The sequence below is a fragment of the Oryza brachyantha genome, chromosome 11, assembly GCF_000231095.2.
Source record: "Oryza brachyantha chromosome 11, ObraRS2, whole genome shotgun sequence".
NCBI lineage: Eukaryota > Viridiplantae > Streptophyta > Magnoliopsida > Poales > Poaceae > Oryza > Oryza brachyantha.
Window position 1 is genome coordinate 3,274,774 of NC_023173.2, and position 22,023 is coordinate 3,296,796.

The 22,023-nt window shown below is 36.7% G+C and overlaps 2 protein-coding genes across 14 annotated transcripts; one reads left to right on the top strand and one right to left on the bottom strand.

Moving 5' to 3' along the window:
- Positions 1 to 568: 568 nt before the first annotated feature.
- LOC102704371 lies at positions 569 to 7,825 on the top strand. 6 transcript variants are annotated; one of them, XR_005812737.1, is made up of 12 exons: positions 569 to 787; positions 869 to 991; positions 1,663 to 1,832; positions 1,918 to 1,992; positions 2,243 to 2,737; positions 3,071 to 3,409; positions 5,362 to 5,453; positions 5,554 to 5,600; positions 5,732 to 5,739; positions 6,590 to 6,890; positions 7,009 to 7,104; positions 7,738 to 7,825. XR_005812737.1 is itself a non-coding variant. In XM_015842504.2 (11 exons), the coding sequence occupies exons 2-10, from the start codon at positions 943 to 945 to the stop codon at positions 6,875 to 6,877; spliced, it is 1,563 nt and encodes a 520-aa protein (XP_015697990.1). In that variant the 5' UTR covers positions 569 to 787; positions 869 to 942; the 3' UTR covers positions 6,878 to 6,890; positions 7,009 to 7,332. The 6 variants fall into 6 exon arrangements, 4 of the variants coding, with proteins under 4 accessions (XP_015697990.1, XP_015697989.1, XP_015697991.2 ...); XR_005812738.1 differs by having other exon boundaries at positions 7,009 to 7,097; positions 7,738 to 7,824; XM_015842504.2 differs by lacking the exon at positions 7,738 to 7,825 and having other exon boundaries at positions 7,009 to 7,332.
- A 316-nt stretch (positions 7,826 to 8,141) lies between these two features.
- Positions 8,142 to 16,265, bottom strand: LOC102714685. 8 transcript variants are annotated; one of them, XM_040528749.1, is made up of 12 exons: positions 15,944 to 16,263; positions 15,800 to 15,850; positions 12,938 to 13,421; positions 12,668 to 12,770; positions 11,987 to 12,395; positions 11,179 to 11,899; positions 11,026 to 11,091; positions 10,474 to 10,938; positions 9,805 to 10,395; positions 9,383 to 9,449; positions 8,851 to 8,900; positions 8,142 to 8,228 (listed from the first exon to the last, which is right to left on the bottom strand). In XM_040528749.1, exons 5-9 carry the CDS (start codon positions 12,149 to 12,151, stop codon positions 10,355 to 10,357), a joined length of 1,458 nt encoding a protein of 485 aa, XP_040384683.1. In that variant the 5' UTR covers positions 12,152 to 12,395; positions 12,668 to 12,770; positions 12,938 to 13,421; positions 15,800 to 15,850; positions 15,944 to 16,263; the 3' UTR covers positions 8,142 to 8,228; positions 8,851 to 8,900; positions 9,383 to 9,449; positions 9,805 to 10,354. The 8 variants fall into 8 exon arrangements, with proteins under 8 accessions (XP_040384683.1, XP_040384682.1, XP_040384680.1 ...); XM_040528748.1 differs by having other exon boundaries at positions 11,179 to 11,867; positions 11,955 to 12,395; XM_040528746.1 differs by adding an exon at positions 14,744 to 14,779 and having other exon boundaries at positions 11,179 to 12,395.
- Between the last annotated feature and the right edge of the window lie 5,758 nt (positions 16,266 to 22,023).

The following is a 22,023-nucleotide window of genomic DNA, read 5'->3' on the forward strand; positions in this document are numbered from 1 at the left end:
CCAGCTGGAGACCATGCCGCGGCTTGCCGGTGACGGGGACGAGGTGCTCGTGCTGTTCCTAATTTAAAATTAAGTCTGTCGTTATTTACTAACAAGCGCAAAACAGTCTTTTTACATCTCTATTTGACACCGGTAAGTCTCCATCCATCCAAAATGGTGTGGAGGTAAAAGAAAGTTTACGTCATAACATAGATGTATCTATAAAGTTTTTTATAGCACACAGGTAACAATCAACTCTTTTTTACTTACATACGGGTAAAAGACTCCCGAACCGAGAAGGCGGGCGAGCAGAACGGAGACGAGGAAGAAGAGGGCAGAGAGCACAGAAGCGGGCGAGAGAGGCGGACGAGGAAGAACGGTGGGAAACTTCCCGCGATCCAACGGTCAAACGCACAGCGCAACGGCAGGGCAGCGATCGACGCGTCGCGCGGAGCAGCACCGAGCCATCCGACCGCCCATCCCCGATCCAACGGTCTAGAGAAAAATGGCGATGTGGCCTAGACCAGAACCCCCAATCGGCCAGCTTTAAAGGATTAAAATAGTGTATTTGTTTTCTTCGTATTCCCCTGATAAACGAATCGGGCAGGGAGCTCCTCTCTCTCTCTCCCCTACGCGGCAGGAACAGCCGGCCGCCGGCAAACTCCCCCCCTCCGCGCTCTCCCTTGCGGCGGCCCAGGACGGGCGCTGTCGTCCTTCATCGTCACCGATGAGCATCCACCCACATCCTGTTTTCTCTATTCACGCACTTTTTTTCTCTTCTGGAATCTGCATCGTGAACCCTAGATAGGTTCTCTTCTGGATCTGGCTTAAATTGCCCTAATAATAACCTCAAGGGAGATTAACAACAAGTTCTTTTTGTTCCCAAAAGGTTTGGGGTTCAACTGAACCCCCCTGTCGCACGATAGATCCGCCCCTGTTGGTTCTACTCTACTGATCCCGGAAATGGACTCTCTCTCCGCTTTCAAGGAAGCCCTATCCCGTTCGGCTACCGGTAATACATCAAACAATCAGTTTGTGATTTCACCACTTCTTCTGCAATTACCATATTGTTTCCTTTTACATCTTCAAAATCATTCATTTACTCAGATCTGGATCATCCTTTTGCGATCCACTTGTATATGCGGACGCCCGTGAACTAATAGTATTTTTCCTTTTCCTCCTTTTGTCTTGTGCCGACCAGACCAGTGAAACATCATTATTTATTGATTATTACATTTCCATGATTTTTACACATCACTCACTCAACTAGTATGCAAGAAACTTCCTTTTCCCATAGTTCATTTCACATACTTCTGTATTACACAACATTATGGTGCATGCGTCCTTCTATTCAAAATATATATCATTATAGTAGGGTTTCTACCGATCAAACTAATTAACTATGGTCATTAATATATAAGCATTAGACATATTTACAATGCGAGGTAAATATTTCTAGATTCTTGATGAAATATATCCACTTGCATAATATTTAATCATCTTTATGTGAAATGCCATGCTTTCATATAAATTGCTACCCTACATGTCACTTTGCGGACTGTATCGATGTCCAAAACATCACACACACACACACATTTACTATTTGTATGTCTTATATTATGTCTAACAATACAAAATTATCATATTCTTTTGAATTGATCAATTATCATTGTTTTGTTTCAGAGAAACCAGTAGTGGTGAGACCTCCCAAGTCTATGATGGATAAAATCCCAGATGCTTTCCGCCAAGATATTATTAATAAAGGTATAGAAGAAGGAGCAACAGTAGATAACATGGATCCTTCTTGCCCTTTTCTAGTTCTCGAGAAATTTGATTGGCATCTCGCCGCCAAGGTATGGTAGCCCATCTGTATGATCTTCCTCTCGGTTTCTGTCTGCCATTAATTTTATACCTGCTTCTTAACATTCTCTCTTCCAGTGGATGGATCTAAAAGCTTATTGGGTCGCCAAGTCCATACCAAATGATATAATTATCCCAGACCCTACTCCTGAGGTTTCTCTCTAATCTTCATTTACAGAATTTATTTGCCAAACCATCCTATTATGTTACTTTTTTTTCTAATCCTGCAGCATTTATTTTACCAAAGGCATCTCTTCTGTTTTTTGAAAAAAAAAACCATCTTTGCTGAAACCAAATGTTTTGTCACAAAAGGCACGTCAATGATATTATTACCTTTTGCTTTTTACTACATGGAAAACTGATTGCTTTTTGCCTCTTTCTAATTGCTGATGGATCAATGCAGACGGTGCAAGATGCCTTCGACCGTATATTTCCCCGCTTGCAGATCCTCCTGTGGAAGGATAATGTCACGGGCTTCCTCGAGTTGTTCTCGATTTCTAGTTCGGCCTTCACATATAAGTTTAGCATCACCTCAGAAACCTTAACCTACATGGTCAGGCTTAATGCTTTGCGGTGTGCGAAAGTTGTATTGGAGGGCAAGGCACCCGAGCTCTGCTATATGCATGCCAATCCAAACTGCATGAACCTATATGGATCTTTTCCACTCCATGAAGCTACTGCACGGTGCTCTGTTGACATGATTAAGTTGCTCTTCCGCCATGGTGCTTCAGCCAACGTACGAACGCTTGCTGATGCCGGCATTCAGGGACTACTCCCACTCCATGTCGCAGTTGAGAACACTCGCTTGCATAAGTATCTGGTGGACAATCTATCTCCTATGCAGTATCATGAGGATTATATCTACAAGCTCATTCATCTGCTGTGCCTACCTGAGATGGTTTGTTTTCAATTATCTCTCTTCCCAAAGTACTAACTTTGCAGCATGATAAAATATTCTTTTCATGTGTCATCTTTTAAAAAAATTTCACATGTGCTAAGCTAAGGCATGTTCTTGTTTCGAATTTATAGTCAGGAAGCCAGCAGTCCAAAAATTCTCTTAGCTACATATATTTTATTACACTTGGAGCCAGTGTATTGGTCCTAATTCATGATTACTACAATTAGAGAAAACAGGATGTAATAGGAAGTTATTATAAGCTGCTTTCTTGCATATAAATGCTGAAAGTCACTTAAACTTTGTTCCTTTGCTTTTGTTATTATTATTGTGCAGAAGGTATTCTTGGATCCGATTAGACTGCTTGCCAGAAAAACAGATAATCTAGTTGATGAGCTCTGGAATTATATGAAGAACGGCAAGCTTGCACAGACTGCAGTTTTATTTCTGGCAGCCCAAAAATGTATGCGTAAGGGTAAACCTAATGGGTTCTCTATCATCACACATCGTATATTTGAAGACGTTTATTCCTCACCGTGTGGTGAAGGTGACACTGTAGAGGCACCGAAGCAGTTGGATGAAAGAAAAGCACTTTTGAACTGTAAATGTCTGCTTTTTAATATAATTTCGCAAGCTGGCGAGGTTCTTTATAACTACATTCAGGCACATTCAGAGGTACTATTATTATTATTATTGATATTGCAGCTAAAGTGACATCTGATCTAGGTACTTCAAAAATTCCATTCCCTGATCTAAGCAAGAAGAATACTAGTGATTTGTTGATTTCCGTGGCCATTTTGCATTACCTGTAGTACTATGGTGTGCATGGGATAGCATATCTTCAATATTGTCTTTAAGCCACCACAAGAGTAAGCTTCCCCAGAAGTGGGGTGGCATCTCATGCTATCTGATCTGATGAAGCTTATGACTTAGGCTTCATTGCTTTCAGAAGATGGAACCCTCCGCACCTTATTGGGGTCATTTCCAGTAGTTGTTGCTAGCTGGCTATCCTTGAAATATATTAGATTACTGTCCTCTGGTTGATTTGAGATAGGACTGATTAGTGATGAGATTAGATATTTATTTGGGGCACACCATTTGACAAATCCCTTTTGCCCTCACCCAACTTGAGTACCCTATCACCTACAATTGGATGTGTTATGTACTAATTCATAATAACTAGCTTCTTTTGACGCAAGTTCTGGAGGAAGGCCAGCCTTCCAAAAACAACATTTTTAGGGTATTCCTGTCAGATGTTTATATGCATTTTAATATCTGAGTTATGGGTTTGATTTAGGATGCCAAGACTCAAATTCTAATAAGATTGGGGTGCATTTGTATGACTTTTTTTGTGCGTGTGATTTAGAGTTTGGAAGTACATTTCATTGAACTTTGTATTGGATAATCATGCGGGTCATGCTTTATGCTTTCACTGCAACTAACTAAAACTGATTAACATTATCTACATAAATGTTCATACATTATATGTATATAAAAGATGCCACTTTTATTAATGTAATAAAAAATACTAGAAACGCAACAAGCCGTTATTATTTTAGTTGTAAGCAAAGCAAAGCCTTGTATACAGAGTAACTGTGTGTACACTTTTTTGATATATTATGTTAAGTGGCTAGCAGATACTGGTCAGTGCAATTTTTTTCATATCTTCCATGAATACTTGCACGATATTTCTGCTTGTGTATCTTTTGGATTGACAGCACAAAATGTCAAAATTGAAATACTTTTGTGTTGATTATTGGTTCATGGTGGCAACTAATGATTTTGCTATTGCCTTAGGCTCACTATATAACCCTGAGGATATTTTGATTTAATCCACACACATTGTGTTTCTTTGTCCGAAAATCCCGAGCACTTTGCCCATGTATTAAGGGAAAAGCCCCAAAACGATTTGTTTTCATCGCTTTGGAACCAGGCAAAAAACACCCTGACCGATTTTATTATTGTTTTCTTTGGATTGGTGGTGATTTTCCCTAGCGCAGACTCTTATGATACATATTTTGCTGATGTAATTATCACTTAATTAGGTCCACAACAATGAAATTTACCTGGTTGAAGTTCATGTTAACGAGAAACCATCATGTTGTCGACTATGATATATTATTTTGTTTGTTGTTTGTTCAGTTCCGTAAGTTTGGGTGAAAAACAACCAGTTTCTTAGTTCAAGGTGAAAAAGAGACCATGGGCAAAGTTCAAGTACCAAAAATGGAATTTTATCTTTCTATAAAGTCAATTATAGTTGAGTTGATATTTGAATGACTAAAAACTGTCCTTGCCTTGTACTTTTTGTACTATATCTAGTTCTGTTTTTTGGTTTCTAAGCCTGCATATAGTTAACTTAAACAAAGACAAATAGTTAAGGTAATTTTGAATGTGTTTATATATGTGTACTTTACAAAACGAAGTATGCTCGTATTCAATGTGATTGCAAACTGTTCTGCTACTTTCATTATATCTAGTATGATTAAACATTTCACAAACATGTTCTTTCTGTCTTTTATTTGCCACCATTGATATGATTGTATTACATGATACATAATATGTTAGTGTATGTCGCATTTCTTTTCCTTTTTTTCTCTATCTGATACAACAGTTTAAATGCTATTCAGGTGCCCCATGAGGAGGTCCTTGCACGTGTCTCATCTATTCTTAAGGAATTTGGGTTTTGCCCTAAGGAAGGATACGCTGACACCATGAACCTGTATTGCTCCTCTTGTATTCAATATAATATTAATATTTTGTGTGCAAGCGCATATTTTGTTTGTTGATTGTTTAATTGTTTCTTGAACTTGATCTTGAAGGGGTCCTTGTGGCCACAAGATGTCCCACTGGGGCATATTTCAGAAAGGTGTGTATTTATTATTTAAGTAACTATTGCTGAATTTCTCAGAATGACCCCTTTTATAATTTTTCCATGGACCTTCGGGCATGTAAATGCAACTAAGGGAGTTGAACGAACATCTTCTCTGCATGCTGCAGAGAAAAAGGTAACTATATTAAGATGTTATAATGAGTTCTTATATCGCATGTTAGTTTTCCATAGTGCCTTGTTAATTACTATATACAGCAGTGCATGCAGTGCCATGATGTATCATAGTATGCAGGGAGCACTAGCAGATAATGATTATTAGTTAGTTCGGTTCCAAGTTAGGTTTGTTATTATTTGCCATCTTACTGGTGGTGTATAGACAGCCAGATTGCCAGACCATTATCTTGTAATTGGGATGTCTGTTTAGAAAAGTAGGAAGTCATTCTCTCGGCAGTTTTTACAGTAGTGCATCAGTTTAGATCATGTAGGGGTCAAATGCTTTGCTTAAGTATAGTGTTTAGATTGATTTTCCCTTCATCTGTGCATATCTGGTCTTGTGATAGTTTTTTGGTGTGCAACGGTTCTGGTTGGATGTTTGATCATAACCTTGGTAAAATGTTAGAATGATGTAATTCGATATGATTAGTCATATTGCAGTTGGATTGTGACGAATAAAGATGCTAGATATCTCCTTTGACAACATTTCTCTTTTATGGCATTTTTCCTTGTGCTCTTGACCATAAAAAAGGAGAATTTTAACAAAAAATAAAGGAAAAACATGCAATGACCTGGTCGCTATGTTTCTGCCATGTAGCTTACTGATTCAGCTGCTTGTCATGTAGCTTAAGCATGCTGTACACTTATTAACATCACCCAAAAGTAACTAAAAAACAATATTGTGAGTTACTTAAGTATCACATCTGTTAGAAATGAAAATTTTGTGCATCAAGTACCTTTTGGTTTATCAAGCTGGAATTTGGGTGTTAATGTGTTTCGCAAAGTCTAATCTTCATTGAATTATGGGACAGGCCGCAAGAAAAAAAACACTAAGAGTACAGGATCCAACGTATGCAAGGAGAGGTGTTTTCCCCTTAAGGAGATCAGTATTAGCAGAGCAGTTGCCATCAAAAGCAGCAGGAGATGGCAAGCCTTTGCTCGATGGTGGACAGCACCGTAATTATTGGAGTAATTCAATGAGCAATGAGTCTTGGATTCCTAATAACTATATTGGTTTCTTGGGAAGAATTCATCAACTGACAGGTAATCAGTCGAGAAGGTACAGTGCTGCTGCCCTCAAAATGCTAAGAAGGTGCTAAAGATTGCAAAAAGGTATGTTCTGAGAGTTTTTTTTTTCGTTCCTAGTTATATGAACATGTGGAAATAATTGCTGTCATGCATATAGAACCTATTATAAAAGAGAATAGTGCTTCCGTTGTCCGTCTAACAGGCTCGCGCATTATTTGGTTCCCTCATGCTGAATTGAATCACGGATAGAGCAATGGTCCAGCAGATAAGCTCCTTGCTTCGACACCTGAGGTCTCCGGTTCGTTCCCGTGGCAAGTCTCGGATTCATTTGTTTCCATTTTTGCTGATGTGCGCTAGCTACTACATGTCTCAATAACAATGCGATTTCTGTACCATTTTTGCTGTTGTGCGCTAGCTACTGCATATCTCAATAACAATGAGATCTCTATACTTTGTTTATACAATATTTCTTTTTTATTTCTTTGCACATACTATTTTTTTAAAAAAAATATATATTTGTGCACAATCTCAATTTTCCGATTGCTATGTTCTCAAAATTCTCTTTTTATATTTTTTTCTATTTCACATTCTCAAATTTATTTTAATTGTTAAATTTCTTAAAAAAATTATATTCCTACATTCTTAAGTTTCTGAAACATCTTAAGAATTTATATATTTTTCCCGGTGGTGCATTCTCAAGTTTGAAATGTAGTAGAAATTTTTTTAAAAGTTTTCAATGACCATGTCATGTAATATAAAACATCCTTGCGCTTTTCTAAAAGTGCTCTTCCACAGCGGTTGGGTATTGATCTATATGGCTTTATAAGCTTAATGTTTTGTAAATAATTAAATAAAATAATATATTTACTATTATCTTGCTTCATCTAATATTATGCTTAAAGCAGTCCTCTCGTTTTGTTTCTCTGTGCAGGTGAGTAGGGGCAAGTTGTGCAAACTGTTACGCAGTGTATGTTTCTCCAAGATCGATCGGGAGGGTAATTGATGAATGCATGTGTTTTGCGGACACCGTTTTAAGGTGGCTGAATATAAGTATGATTTATGATGTTGGCACTAAACCATGTTCTACTTGATGTTAGTACCTCAAGTTGCTATGACCTCATGCACTTTGGTGATAAACAATGTATTTAATCACTACTTAATCAAGAAACTGCTGCAGATAGACAACTTTGGTGATAAACAATGTATTTAATTGCACGAGCACAGAACAATGTATTTAATTGCAGGAGCACAGAATTTATTAAAATTACATAACAATCTTAGAGAGAGAGTGGAGGGGACGAGCAAAAAACCTTTGGTGGTATTTGTTGGTTCCTTCCTTCTTGACATGGTGTCTTCAATAAATGATGCCCCATCATGTGCATTGAGAATCACACAGTAGCAATGGTCAGGGTCTCACAAAACCTGCTCAAATTTAGATCAGATTACTATTTAGGAACATCCGATAAAGTCATTAAAACAAAAAATATGCAATATCACAGATACGTCCATATGGATAATGGCCCTTTTGAGACAATTATACGTTCTAGAAGGCAGTTCTAATTGATCAATAAAAATACAAATCGATGGTATTGTTTTACTTTAGACTAGTGCTAGGGTTTAGGGTGAAAGCTTATAGGGGGTCAAAGCTCATAAAGATTTTACTTAGGTGATAAACTTCTCATATTTTGCATTTCTGTTCCCACAAGAAAATTCCATCTCTTGGCAATGTGTTCAACAAAAAGATAAACTTTCGTCAATCAAGATGAAAATATACATGAGTGAGGAAGAACTATTGCAAAAACATGTTAAACTAGTGCAACGATGAAATGGGATACCTCCTTTTAAACTAGTGCAAAAAACATGGTTTATTTCGACTCAAGACTCGGGAGAAGAAAAGAAAACACAGCTGTACATTTACAGACGATCTTTCACACACTGAGAAGTAGCACAATCTATAATCAAAACAATTAAATGAGTACTCCACTGCTGTCCGAAGATACAAGAAGTTTACATAAAGATATAAGAATGTGCCATAAAAAATTACCTTTGCCTTTCAGATGAAAATTGACCAGCTTGGGGATGTGTACACAGTTTCTGTGAAATGTTTTTATAAGACAAGAGTTCGACGCAGAATTACTTTGAAAACATGTTAAAATGTTGCAATTATAATATGGAAAAAGTGTCTTTTTAAGAATTAGGTTCATTTCGGCTCAAGACTTGCAAGAAAAAAGGGAAACCCAGCTGTACACTTAACAGGTGATCTTAAACAAACTGATAAGTAGCACAACAAATGCTTGATCAAGTGCTATTTACATTCTGGATTGTTCTGCCTAAAACAAGTGAAAACAGAATTTAAATGTGTATTCGGTACTAAATAATATTCACTGATCTGGATTAAAACTGCCTAGAAATTAGGATGGAAAGGAGCAGTGATCAATTTTTGTCCAGATTGACAGAAAAGACGGTAATAACAATAGCTAGCTTCAAACTAATCAGGTTTGTGGAGAAGGCATCTATGATGTTATTCTCAACAGTAAACAGCATGAGTCAAAGAATTGAAAGACATGAATGCTTACCTGTACAATATCTCGTAAGCTGATGTTAATGGTTTGCTTTTCTCTCCAGTCACGACGATCCCTGATACTGTACATGAGACAAGAATAATTAAGAAAAACAAACAACAGAATAATAATTTGGTACATACGACCACTAAGGAGGTAAATATAAGACAACCAGAATAATAATTTGCATGGCAATAGGTATTATTGGCACTCAAATAATTCAGAATAGTTGTGCATCACTAGATCACTAAATAAACTTTTTGTTGGTTCCAATCATACAGGACAATCACTATAATACAAAACTTGCAATATCTTGAAAGAACTGGCAGACACATAGATAGCTTCAAAATAATCATAGTTTGTGGATTCGGCATATGCTCAACAGTAAACAGCACGAGTCAAAATTGAATGTCTTGTAATGCTTGCCTGCACAGTACCTTGTAAACTAATGATAATGGTTTGCCTTTCTCTCCAGTCACTACGATCCCTGATACTGATGGTACTGATAATTTCCAAAGAGAACAAATTCTATGTGGGAGATTGAAGGGCCAAACAACCTGTATTATAGCTACAGCAATACAAAATGTTATTGCGAATGCTTCCATAGAACAAAGATATTTGGAAGCTCTTTTAATGTGGTATAAAATGATAAATGCAACTGGTAAAAGCAAGACAAATTGAAGGCAGTCTCAGAACATGGGACAATCCTAATTTGCAAATCACAAAACAGATACTTGAAATTCCCCAATCCTTCAGGGCATAAAATATGAGGATGCATTACAGTCTAATGTTACCAGAGTTGTCCGCAAAGATAATCATGAGCCCATCACACAAGCAGATACTACAGTCTAGTGTCACTAGAAGGCAGAGTAGTTCTAATTGAGATCGGTATTAAATCAGAAGGGAGGACAACAAAAGTTTAACCCCAGTGTTCCTTGCACAAAAAGGTCCCCTGACGATCAGTCTGATTTTTCCCCTTCACCTCCTTCACTTCTTCTGGAACTTCATTTTCGTCTTATCAAACGTTGCTACAAGTATAGCAAGCAAAGAGTTAAAAATAAACATTTTGTTGTGCACAATACTTGGATGTAAAAAAGAAAGCACACCTCCATGAAAACAGACAAATGTTTCTCCACTGATTTCAATCACACCTCTCTTCTTCAATGTTTGAAGCTCATGAGGCAGCGGTAGAATGATAATACAGCTGTCAGCCTGATGGTGCATATAATATTTTTCAAGAAGACTAGCATCAAAAACTAAAACTAGATTCTTCTCTATGCCACAAGGGCTGCCACCAACATTAAGATAACATTTATAGCAGCCATCAACTGTTTCTGTGTTATATCCACATCTGTCATATAGACTAGCTACCCTTTTCTGAACATCAACAGGTTTACCGTCCGATGAGCCCATAATCATGATAACAAACTTTGGGTCAAGAGCTTCCAATATCTCATCAATAAATTGCATTTTTTCTTCTTCACTTTGGACACAGTGATAGAAGACCTTTGCTGCCCATGAATGATCTAGCTCTTCAACATTCTTGTTTACGTTTTGTCTCAATTTAGAGCCTGAAATACAAATACAGCATACTTCGTTAAAAAGCAAAAAGATAATGCAATAATGGAGAAAATAGAGAAAATGAGGATGGAACCTACGAGAATCAGTGAGATTTGAATCTAGCTCTTCAACATTCTTGTTTACGTTTTGTCTCAATTTAGAGCCTGAAATACAAATACAGCATACTTCGTTAAAAAGCAAAAAGATAATGCAATAATGGAGAAAATAGAGAAAATGAGGATGGAACCTACAAGAATCAGCGAGATTTGAAGACATCTCTCTTGTATTTGAAATCCTAAACAAGGGTACTCCAATAAAGTAGCTTGAACAAGCACGGAGTGAGTTAAACACACTTTTCTTGGCAACTTCACTGATGCTAATGGGAGGAGGACATGCATGCTGTTTTCTTTCAAGAGCCTTGATAAGTCCATCAGGAAAAAAAAGACCCTCTCTAGGCATCCAAAACGGTATGATTACGTCAAATTTACTCATGAAGAACCTTAGCAAAGAGAACAGCTGCTGATTTGGATCACCCGCTGACACAGTGTACTCACCACTCATAACACCAAATATAATTCTGTTGTCTGTCCATACAGCTCCTGTTCTTAAGTTAAGCTCATGACATTTGGTTAATAGAGCTAGCATTGCATATGCCTCAGCAGAGTTGATGTCAGTACATTTAACATTCTCCACAATGTCAATGAAGAGTAGTTTCCAATCTTTCATTATCCCAAAGGCCAACTTAGCTATGCCATAGCTTTCATTGAAACTAGCGTCACTTTCTCCTCTAAAAAACGAATCCTCCTCATATGGAACGCTTACGCCATGATGATACAAAGATTGAATATTGCCGTAACTCTCATACCAATCAATGCAAACAAATATATTACTGTCCACGACATGCTTTAGTAATTTTTCCCACACAACAGCAGAAAATATCCTCTTTCTTATGGTGAGATCAAGAGAGCTAACATAAACAGGAGCATGTTTCAATGTCACGTGAGCCAAATAATCAAAGTATAATATCCTCTTTCTTATGGTGAGATCAAGAGAGCTAACATAAACAGGAGCATGTTTCAATGTCACGTGAGCCAAATAATCAAAGTATGCTAGACTAGTTCCTTCAATAGGGCCATGGAGCAATAGCAATTTACTAGCAAGATACGGTCTAACATCCTTTTCAAACTCTTCTTTGAGCTCTAAGCGATTCAGTGTGTTATTCATTTAAACCAACAAGATATCAATTTTACTTAATAGCTCATCTTTATCCCCAGTACCCACAGATAAATCTGAAATCAAATGGGCCACCATCCTTGATTGATTTTCATCCTGCTGAAAACATTCCTGGTTTGTACTATAATGCCTAACAGAACACCCAAATTTCTTATATTTCTGCAAGAAATCCCCCCTAACAGCTGTAACCTTAATGTCTGTGCAACTTATCCAAGATTTCATTGAGAGCAGATGGCTACAAAGAAATGTGGGTTTTGACAGCATGTTAATACAAGCAAGAAGAATGCAGAGTTGGCAATACGATAATGTTATGTTATCCACTAACATTACAAAATGTAAGGTCTTAAATATAAAAATTATAGCTCTAGCATATAAAAATCAGGCAAATGTATATTAAAATCTAATTGGCATAAAGGAGATTTTCATGTTTATTTTACTATGCTGAGTGGGAGAGGAACCAATCCGAAGGGTATATTGCCCAAAAGTTACTAGAGGGAGAGAGCAGACCTGCAAGGCAAAGAAATTCGGTTCTGCAGACCTGCAAGATCAACACATTGTGAATATCCACGAGGGGGAAGAATCACTCCACAAGAAATTCGGTTCTGCAGACCTGCAAGGCAAAGAAAGTTAACTTCATCGCTCAAAAAAAACAAACAAACCCTAATTTAAAATTAGGGTCACACCATATCCCCAAACAATAGCCATAAGAGAAAAGGCTAACCAGATCCAAAATCACCAGAACAAAAAACAAGATCTACAAAAACAGAGAAGCTTTACCAATAGCAGCAAACTGGATCAGGTCCAGGCCTTCTACTGTGGCCATCAACTGATGGAGCAGCCATTGTGGGCGCCGGAAACAAGCCAGCCTCAACATCCTCCACATCAAGCCGTCCCTGCGCCTCTATCCCTCCCTCAAACCCCCAAGTCCCCTACCTCCCGGCGCCGGCTCCGGCGGCGGCGGCGCCACCGTCAACGCCACCTTCTACCTCACCCTCGACGTCGACAACCCGAGCGCCGGCAGGAGGAGGCGCGGCGGAGGGTGCCGCGGCGTCGTCGGCAGTCGGCTTCTCTCCCCTCGTCCCGGGAGGCGAGGCGGCGAAGGGTGTTGTGGCGCGGGCGGGCGGTGTCGTCGGGCGGCGCCAGCAGTCGGCTTCTCTCCCCTCGTCCAGGGAGGGGGCGGCGGCGGAGGGTGTCGTGGCGCGGGCGAGCGGCGTCGCCGGCAGTCAGCTTCTCTCGCCTCTTCTCCTCGTTCACGAGTGTTCTGTAGTGTTGGCCCGGTTCAAACACGAAGCAAAAAGGGCAAAACAGTATTGTTTTTAATTAATTTCATCAAAAATGCATAAGTTTTTTAGCGCACGCCTATTTTTGCACAAAAGTGTGACCAGGTAGAGAGAGAGCAGGAACGATGGGAATATACTCGCACAGCCCTCTCATTGGTCTTGCTGGTTGGGCCAGTTTTTTAGCGCACGCCTATTTTTCCAATACTAGTTCGCATGTCTAGCTTACATAGGGCTATTATTTGCATTTTTATAATATTTGAATAAAATTCAGTGATAACACTTCGAATTTAAGATAACTGTAAAAGAATTCAGTGATATCATTTCGTTTGACTTCAGACTAGCATACAACTGCGGCCCTGCCTCCTATTGTATATTAACAAACACAATGCACATCACCACGGAGAGAAAAAGGATCATTGCAGTTGAAATATATACTACGCATAATTTAAATAGATGGAATATATTAGATTTTATATTTATTCCCATGGTTAAAACATATACTATGCATAATTTAATGCACAATGAAGTGGTATTATAACATACGGTCCCTAAGTATTTGTAATAAATAATGCCATTATATATACATATATATACACAATCAAATTGCAGGCATTATGAATCAGGAAATATTCATAGAAAAAAATACAAAATTCGCATTAGGAAATATTTACTTTCAAAACAGTTTCCAATTAAATTGCAGCCATTGCATCAGCAACATACCAAGCAGAGACATATATATACATATACATATATATATATATACACACACACATATATATACACACACATATATATATATACACACATATATATACATATACATATATACATATATATACAGAAAATAGAAGCTTTTTCACGGGCTGTCATCATTATTTCTTAACGGCCGAGCTAGTTCTAAGGTTCCTTCTATTATTATTAGAGGCGAAGTTTTTTATTTTAAGTGCAGGGAAACTGCATTTTACTAGCGCAGTGCTGTTCCACAGCAAATGTCTATAACATATACTCCCTCATTGAAACGCACATAAGTACCAAACCGGTAAACGATATCTTTTGGCCAAAAAGATAAATATATTAATCAATATTCATGTTTGTAGCCTCCGTTTTTCTGTGCTAAGGATTTGTTCTAACCCTTAGAAAGGAACAACCAAAGTAGACTTGTTCCAGCTACAAAAGCTAAGCCCTAGCCCAAAACACAAACCATGTCTGTACCATCTGTAGCACGGATGTGCTTAAATATACTGTGAATATGATTCATCATTAAAGCACATAAATTCGGGCAGGATATTGGAGAATGGAGTACCTTGCATGCATATCTAGGGTGGTGTGCAAACTGCATCTGCAGGGGCATATTGTAACAAACTTAACATTAACATGTAAACCGTAGTAATAAAAAGAACCTACAAACCAGAGAAATCAGAGAAAAACATAAAAAGATACAGATTCATCAAGCAAAACGATGAATCAGAGAAAAACAGAAACAAAGGTGCGAGAAAATGGTGGGTTACTAGTGGTTGTGCCTGTGCCTATTGGCTCTTGCAGCAGTAGGGTATACATTAAAATTGGGGAAAATTGACAGACTGACGGTCGCCATGCTCGCATTGGAGTACTACTTATAACAGAAATACTATTAATATGAACCATTGAATTAAAACAAATAATTTCGACCAAGAACGAGAGACTAGAGGAGGATGAACCATGCATGCATAAAAATCTTGTGATGCTACCCATGGTGGTGAAAACTGAATCTAAAGGAACATCATGTAACGCACAAAAATGAACATTAAAATGTAATCAATATTAATAACAAAAAAAATGCAGCGCGAGATAAATATTCATCAAGGAAATAGATAGATCCATAGAGAACAAACAAAACAATAAAAAAACAGAGAAATATTTAACCACACAAACATATAGCAGTCCTCCGTACTCTGCTGCAGGGAGTGAGGTGCAGTCTTTCTTTCCACAAAAAGATATATACCGCTTTGGGGAATGGGGAGAGCTGACAGCGTAGGGTTGTACAACTAGCGGCTCCCCAAGATCTGAACATGTGAAATGTCAGCCCTGCCCCTATCACTACTTAAATCATCAGGGATTACAATTAGCGAAACTCTTAGGATTATCCGCTAATTAAATCATCAGGGATTATTAGACTAACACTAATCGTCACTTAGCAAGGCCAAATATCTTAATTAACAGACCAGGGTAAATACATATAATGGTAAGTTCTTCTTAACTAAGAGACAGATGGCTCGAATATAATGCAGGCGATTTAGAGGGTTTATGTAAGGAAGTTTTACATGAAAACTTGGAGTAGTAGTGTTTATAACAAACAAAAGAAGGGATGTATGGTACGTACCAGTTCGTCCTCTGTTGCAGGGAATCGGATGCCTGTAGTCGCTTGTTTACACTATATTAGTTAATCAAAAATGAAGTGAGCGATGTGGAAATAATCAAAGAAATCTATACATGCAGAGATGCATGTGTTGTGGATCTTCTTCACCTGGGATAGAACATAGACAAATGCGGCGACGGTGGTGCTCGTCATGTGCCTTCGCGTAGGATCATATCGCATGTCACAGATCGAAGAGAAGAACCCGATACCGGCCGGAGAAGAGATCGATTAACCTAACCTAGCGGCAAGCCAAAGACAGCTCCCCGCGGGGCTGAGGCTGGACGGGAACTCGCGGTGGCTGGTTCCTCCGGTCCGGCCGGCAGATGGGCTTTCAACTCCTCGTCCATATGAGGGGATGGGAATTGGGAAGGGGGAGGAGGGGATCTGGCTGAATTTGGGAGACGGCCGCTCCTCCATTTATTCGTGGGTTGGGTGGTCGTTGTTAGCTAGGGAAGGCGCACCGAGACGATTGGAATTTCAAGAATGACTCAGGAAGGAGTATTATACTACGTATTGTGTTCGGTAGCTAGGGAAATCCATAGCCAGACGATTGGAATTTCAATGATCACTAAGGAAGGGGCAATTAATATTGCGTTTATTTGTATTATATTTATTCTTGTGTTGCGTGGTTTTTTGAGTTAGGAGAGACAGAGCAATACGATTGGAATTTGAATATATATTAGAAATGATATGTGTGTTGTTATAGATATATTAGAAAACTCTCGTTGGGGCGGAACACTTGCCTAAATTTTTCCTGAACGAAGGTGGAAAATGAAATTCACCCGCGGAGCCCCGGATCTGAAATTGCCCCGTGAGAATTAGGGGTCCAAGCCTGAAAAAAAATAATACAATAATTGGCTATCCACATGCGACGCCCCGCCACTAGTGCCGCCTCGTTGTCGCCCTATGATCCTAACACAAATCACGTACATTAAGTCAGCGATACGATGGGGAACTGGAGATATTATAGTTTACCTAACGCACTTGACATATATGATGGTCAGATTTAACCCATTAAATATTAGTAAGGTTTCATCATGTACAAAACCAGAATATATCATTAAAAGTGAGTAAAAATAATAAGACATATCTATCATACTTTTATTATATTATCATCACGAATTAGTGACAGATGAAAAATGAATTAAAATAAGTCATAAAAGAGTAATTTACCAAGAATCGGATTTGGAAAAGAGACGGGCGACGGAATCAGATTTAATTTTGGGAAACGGGAAGGTGAAGTTCGATTTCCGTGCATGCACACGTTCTATTTCTATTTACGAAATGCATTAGATCCTATTTCTATTTGCTATTTACAACAAGATATTTTTAATTGAACGTGTTTCCACCGATTTTTTGGTACATCATTCAAATTCGGATCAGCTAAGGTAATTCTGTTCGACCAGGAACTTACTTAGTGCTAACGCTATTGTGTTAAAATAGATTGATACTATATTAATTATCAAATTGATTTTTATATAAAAATAAAATCAGGCTTTTAAAGTCGATCCATGTTTTATATCAACTATAATTTGTGCGATATACTTACTATAAAAGCACAAATTGTTTCCGCCGTCCGTCTCTACCCCGTGACCGTTGGTGTCACATAAGTCGCACTCAAGTAAAAATATGAAATGTGCTCATGATCAGGTGGGTTAGGCGTTCTATGTATAAACCTTATATCTCGGGTTTGATCGTTCTTCTTTCTCGGCGTTCGTACTTCTGGCTGCAGTGATACCTTCTTTATTTTTTTCTAGACAAATAAAAATATAAATGCAATAAAATTAAAATTAAAATATCTTTATGCTTCGTTTTTATTTTTTTAAAAAGAAATCAAGTAGATGTTTTGCCAAAATCGAACATAAAATTGACGTCTAATTCTGATTCCGGTCCTATGTTCTGTAATTGCACCAGGAGAAGAATGACTTGTACGGAACCATAAGAGGTGAAAAGAAGATATGAGAAAAGAAGAAATGCAAAAGAAAGGAGAAAAAATAAAGAATTGAAAGAAAAGAAAAAATGAGAAAATGAAAAAGAGAAAATAAGGAATTTGTAAATAATTGGAAATTAAAACATTCTTACTAGCGGTTATTGTGCTCTGTTTTAAAAATTGAATATTTACATCCAATAAAAAAAATCAAAGGGTGTATTACTCAGAGTACTTGGTTGAAAATTACCTAATAGAGTTTAGTGTGCCCCCCATCTTTCTTTAGAGTCGAAATACAACTCATCTTATTTAATTTATTTACGATGTTGAACACAATTTACTATTCTCAAATATAACTTTATTGATGCAACGAACTTCGCCTAAATAAATTGTATGTTGTCAATTTATTTTTAAAACTTGTTTTAAAATTTTATTTTAATTTACACAATGATGCAACGGATGCTTACTAAATTCATTGTAGGTTGGCCGTACTTTACTATTCCTAACTCGACACACAAATTATTTTTAGTGCTTATTTTAAAATTTATTTTATTTCCATAATTAAAATTAACTTGACCCGGTGTAACCCGCGGGTATTTTTTTCTAGTAGATATATAGAACCTAGTAACATCAACTATAACATTTTCATATTGTGAATAAAATGCATTCACATAGAAAAATAGTATAATATTATAACATTAATTAACATGTTGTTGGCATGAATAATAACAAAACATAAACATCCAGTAACACGATAGTTAATACAATAGAGCCAAGTAATTAAATATATCATTTAGTATTAGCAATACACTTAATATATCTCGTGCACCACCAGGTATGTATGTTGCTTTCATATTCATTCTCTTCATATGCGAGTAGATTAATCAACAAATGTCTCTTTAGCTCATAGCATTCTACACGTACATTTATTTATAAATTAGAGTATTGTGCACCATTATAAATTATAAATATAATATTATACGGTATGAATTAAAGTATGAAATATAAAAACACATAAATATATTTATATTATATGCTTAGTTTGACACGTTGGTATTTAATACTCCCTCCAGTTTTTTATGACACCATTGAACTTTCAATCTAAATGTAGAAACAAAAATCGATGACGTCACGTAAATAAATTGTGCGTCCATCATCCATACACACACACACACATATATATATATATATATATATATTATGCGTGTGTGATAACAAGAGTTTTTTCTAACTTTATGGCTTTGTAATACTCGCTCCGACCTTTTTTATGACTCGTTTAATTTTGGATCTAGGATTTGATGCATTAGATTTGATATGGGGAGGATAGATGGAATGTGTACATGATTTAGGGAGCCGTTAAATGGAAATATGGTAGATGAAACATGAAATGTCCGATTTGATTCTGATAATTTGAGCCGTTAGATTTGTTTAATTAGTAAAACATGTTTGTGCACTGTATGGTATGGCTACATGTGTTGTAATTAGCTGACTATTGTATGTTTTATTTGACATGTACGACATGAAAATCTAGTAGAAAAAAATAAATATTTTATATATTTAAACACAAATGGTCAAACGTAGAACGAAAAAATGTGTCAAATGGTGGGATTTTTTAACACCCTGGTTTTTGTAATACTTTCTCCGGCCTTTTTGTGTCACAATTATATTTTGTATCTACAATTGTCTCGGTTGGATTTGATGCATTAGAGGGAAAGTTAGATGGAATGTGCGCGGAGCCAATAAAGCGAAAACAGGTTGATGAAATGTGGATTGTCTAATTTGATACAGACATTTTGAGCTGTTAGATTTGTCTAATGAGTAAAACAAAACTGTGCATAATTTTCGTGCATGGTATCAATACATATTTCTCATATATTTTGAGAGAATACCCTCTGAGCAGAATCCTTACCGTACCTGACTTTGCATTTTTATATTTACTAGCACGCACCGGGTCATGTAATTTATAATTGTCTAAATTAAAATAAGTTCAAAAATAAATTATTCTTCTTATTAGAAATAATAAATTATGATCGATATATAATTCGGAAGCATATGTTGTATCATAAAGTTTACAAATGAGAATAGTAAATTGTTCTCAACGCGATGAACAAATGAAATAAGATGGGTAGTCTTTCAACAACTAAGTAAGATAGAGACACTTATGTCATTTTTAACCAAATTACGTGAGTCATGCATCATTTGGTTTTTTAGTTAATGGAAATATTCAATTTTAAACTGTGCAAATTAAAATAAATTATGTATCGAGTCAGAAATAATAAATTATGGTCAACATATGATTAATTTGAGAAAGTTATGTTACATCAATTTGCGTTTGTAAAAAAATGAGAATACGTTACGATGTTTCTAGATATCCTAATGTACCGTGCCAGTCATGGGAATTAAAAAGCAAACAACTAGCAAATTAATTGTAGAGATTTGTGTCCTTATCCGGAGAAAAAAAATTGATGTCCTAATCGTGAAGGAAAAAAAATCGGTGTGCTAGTCGGAAAGGAGAAAAAATGGCTGGGGCTTGGCATCGAACACGGCCTCTCACTGGTTGAGAAAAAAGCGCCTTAACCATCGGGCTATTGAGGCTTGAGATTTTCAGTAATGTTGCGCAGAAAAAGTACCAGAAAGACTTTCGTCCGTAACATACCGCGTGGAAGACGGACGACTGAAACGTTGTTCCTTTTTATAATATACTAAATGTCCGTGTGTTGCAACGGACTTTAACAATATAATTTTATTTTATTTTTGGAAATGGTATAAAAGTTTCATATTAATGAATTCAACTATTTAGTGTCAACTTCAGTACAATGCTGATTTTTTAAGAACAAACTAAAATTTAGAAATTCCATCCCTATCGAAATATGTGCAGCGAATGTTGAAAATATTAGTGGTACCAATTATAAATATTGATTTAATGGTGATTTTAAAAAGTGGACACTTTCTTTTTTTATTTGGGAAAGTGTTTTTATTTGATTGGTTGAATATTGTATGTACTGATAACAAAACTTTTGCATGGGCTTCTAAATACCTTGACTAGATATGTTGTGATGAAAATATATAAATTCATAAATTTTGAATTTAGATTCAGCAAAGTAGATGAAATGCATTAACAATGGCACGAACATAAAAAAAAGTACCACTTGCACAAGGATGGACTAAATACATACGCAATACATGAAGTGAAAAAAAATACCATTTAAATGTATATGCACGGCATAGATCATTATTTGTTACCATGTGATCTCCAAAATATGTGTTTAACTATAATTATATATAATAGATAAATGTTTTTATTTTTATTAACTATTTTTGTATATACTCTTGTTGCTCCCATGTCTTCAACTAAATGCTTTGAAAGAAACTGAGAGAGTAAGTTTTAGCTTAGACAGGAATTATGGGACAAATACTTTTACAATATGAGAATGCCCTTTTCTTTTTTCTGGATGTCTCCTGTTTTACGTGCCTTGTCAGGGAGAGCAGAGAGAGGGAGGACATGGGCCACTGCAAGAGTCCAACCTTCTTTCATCTCTATATTTAAAACCGTATATTTTCCGTGTTGAAAAAATCCAATCCTAAATACAAAATCAAAAAAATTACATACCAGCTATAATCTTCAAACAAGTATAATCTTCAAACAAGCATGGGTCAGTCGAGCATTTTTACAATTTTTCAACTTTTGTTTAAGTCCGTTGCAACGCACGGGCATTTTGCAAGTAACAATAAAAATATAAAAATACTAATCATGAAACTTTTTAAGATAAGATGGATGATCAAGTCTTAAGTGTAAATAGTACAAAAAATACACTCTTCTATAGCAGAGGTAATATATGCTTAATTAAAAAAATAAATATTAAAATATAGAAAAATTATTTATTTAAGAAACTTTTATATGAAAAGTTTTTCGTAAAACACTTAATAGTTTAAAAGGTATAATAACGGATATCAAACGAGAGACTTATCTTATTTGGTAGAAAAACAATTTGAAAACCATGCTAATAGACATGTATGCATAGGAACTGGTGGTGAGGCAACGTCCATACCAATTCTAGACAACGAAAAGCGTCTAATTGTCAACATTTTTTTTACATGTATTTTTAGTGATTCACGGTAACAATGCTAGAGATGATGGTCATCGAAGGATGAATCAGTCTAAAACGCTGAATGCTAGCTTCGCTGCTCGTATATAACAGTATTTATTGTAGTACAGTGGTGACTTTTCCGCCTGTCACCCTGGTGACTTGTGTTCGATCTC

What these genes read in the sequence shown, in the direction of transcription:
- LOC102704371 (XM_015842503.2), top strand. Translation starts at nt 943, where the DNA reads ATGGACTCTCTCTCCGCTTTCAAGGAAGCCCTATCCCGTTCGGCTACC. An exon ending in TCCCAGACCCTACTCCTGAG is followed by an intron (nt 1,993 to 2,242) that starts GTTTCTCTCTAA and finishes GGATCAATGCAG; the next exon opens with ACGGTGCAAGATGCCTTCGA. An exon ending in TACGCTGACACCATGAACCT is followed by an intron (nt 5,454 to 5,553) that starts GTATTGCTCCTC and finishes TTGATCTTGAAG; the next exon opens with GGGTCCTTGTGGCCACAAGA.
- LOC102714685 (XM_040528745.1), bottom strand. Translation starts at nt 12,151, where the DNA reads ATGAATAACACACTGAATCGCTTAGAGCTCAAAGAAGAGTTTGAAAAG. An exon ending in TTCAAATCTCGCTGATTCTT is followed by an intron (nt 11,092 to 11,178) that starts GTAGGTTCCATC and finishes TTTGTATTTCAG; the next exon opens with GCTCTAAATTGAGACAAAAC. An exon ending in TTCAAATCTCACTGATTCTC is followed by an intron (nt 10,939 to 11,025) that starts GTAGGTTCCATC and finishes TTTGTATTTCAG; the next exon opens with GCTCTAAATTGAGACAAAAC.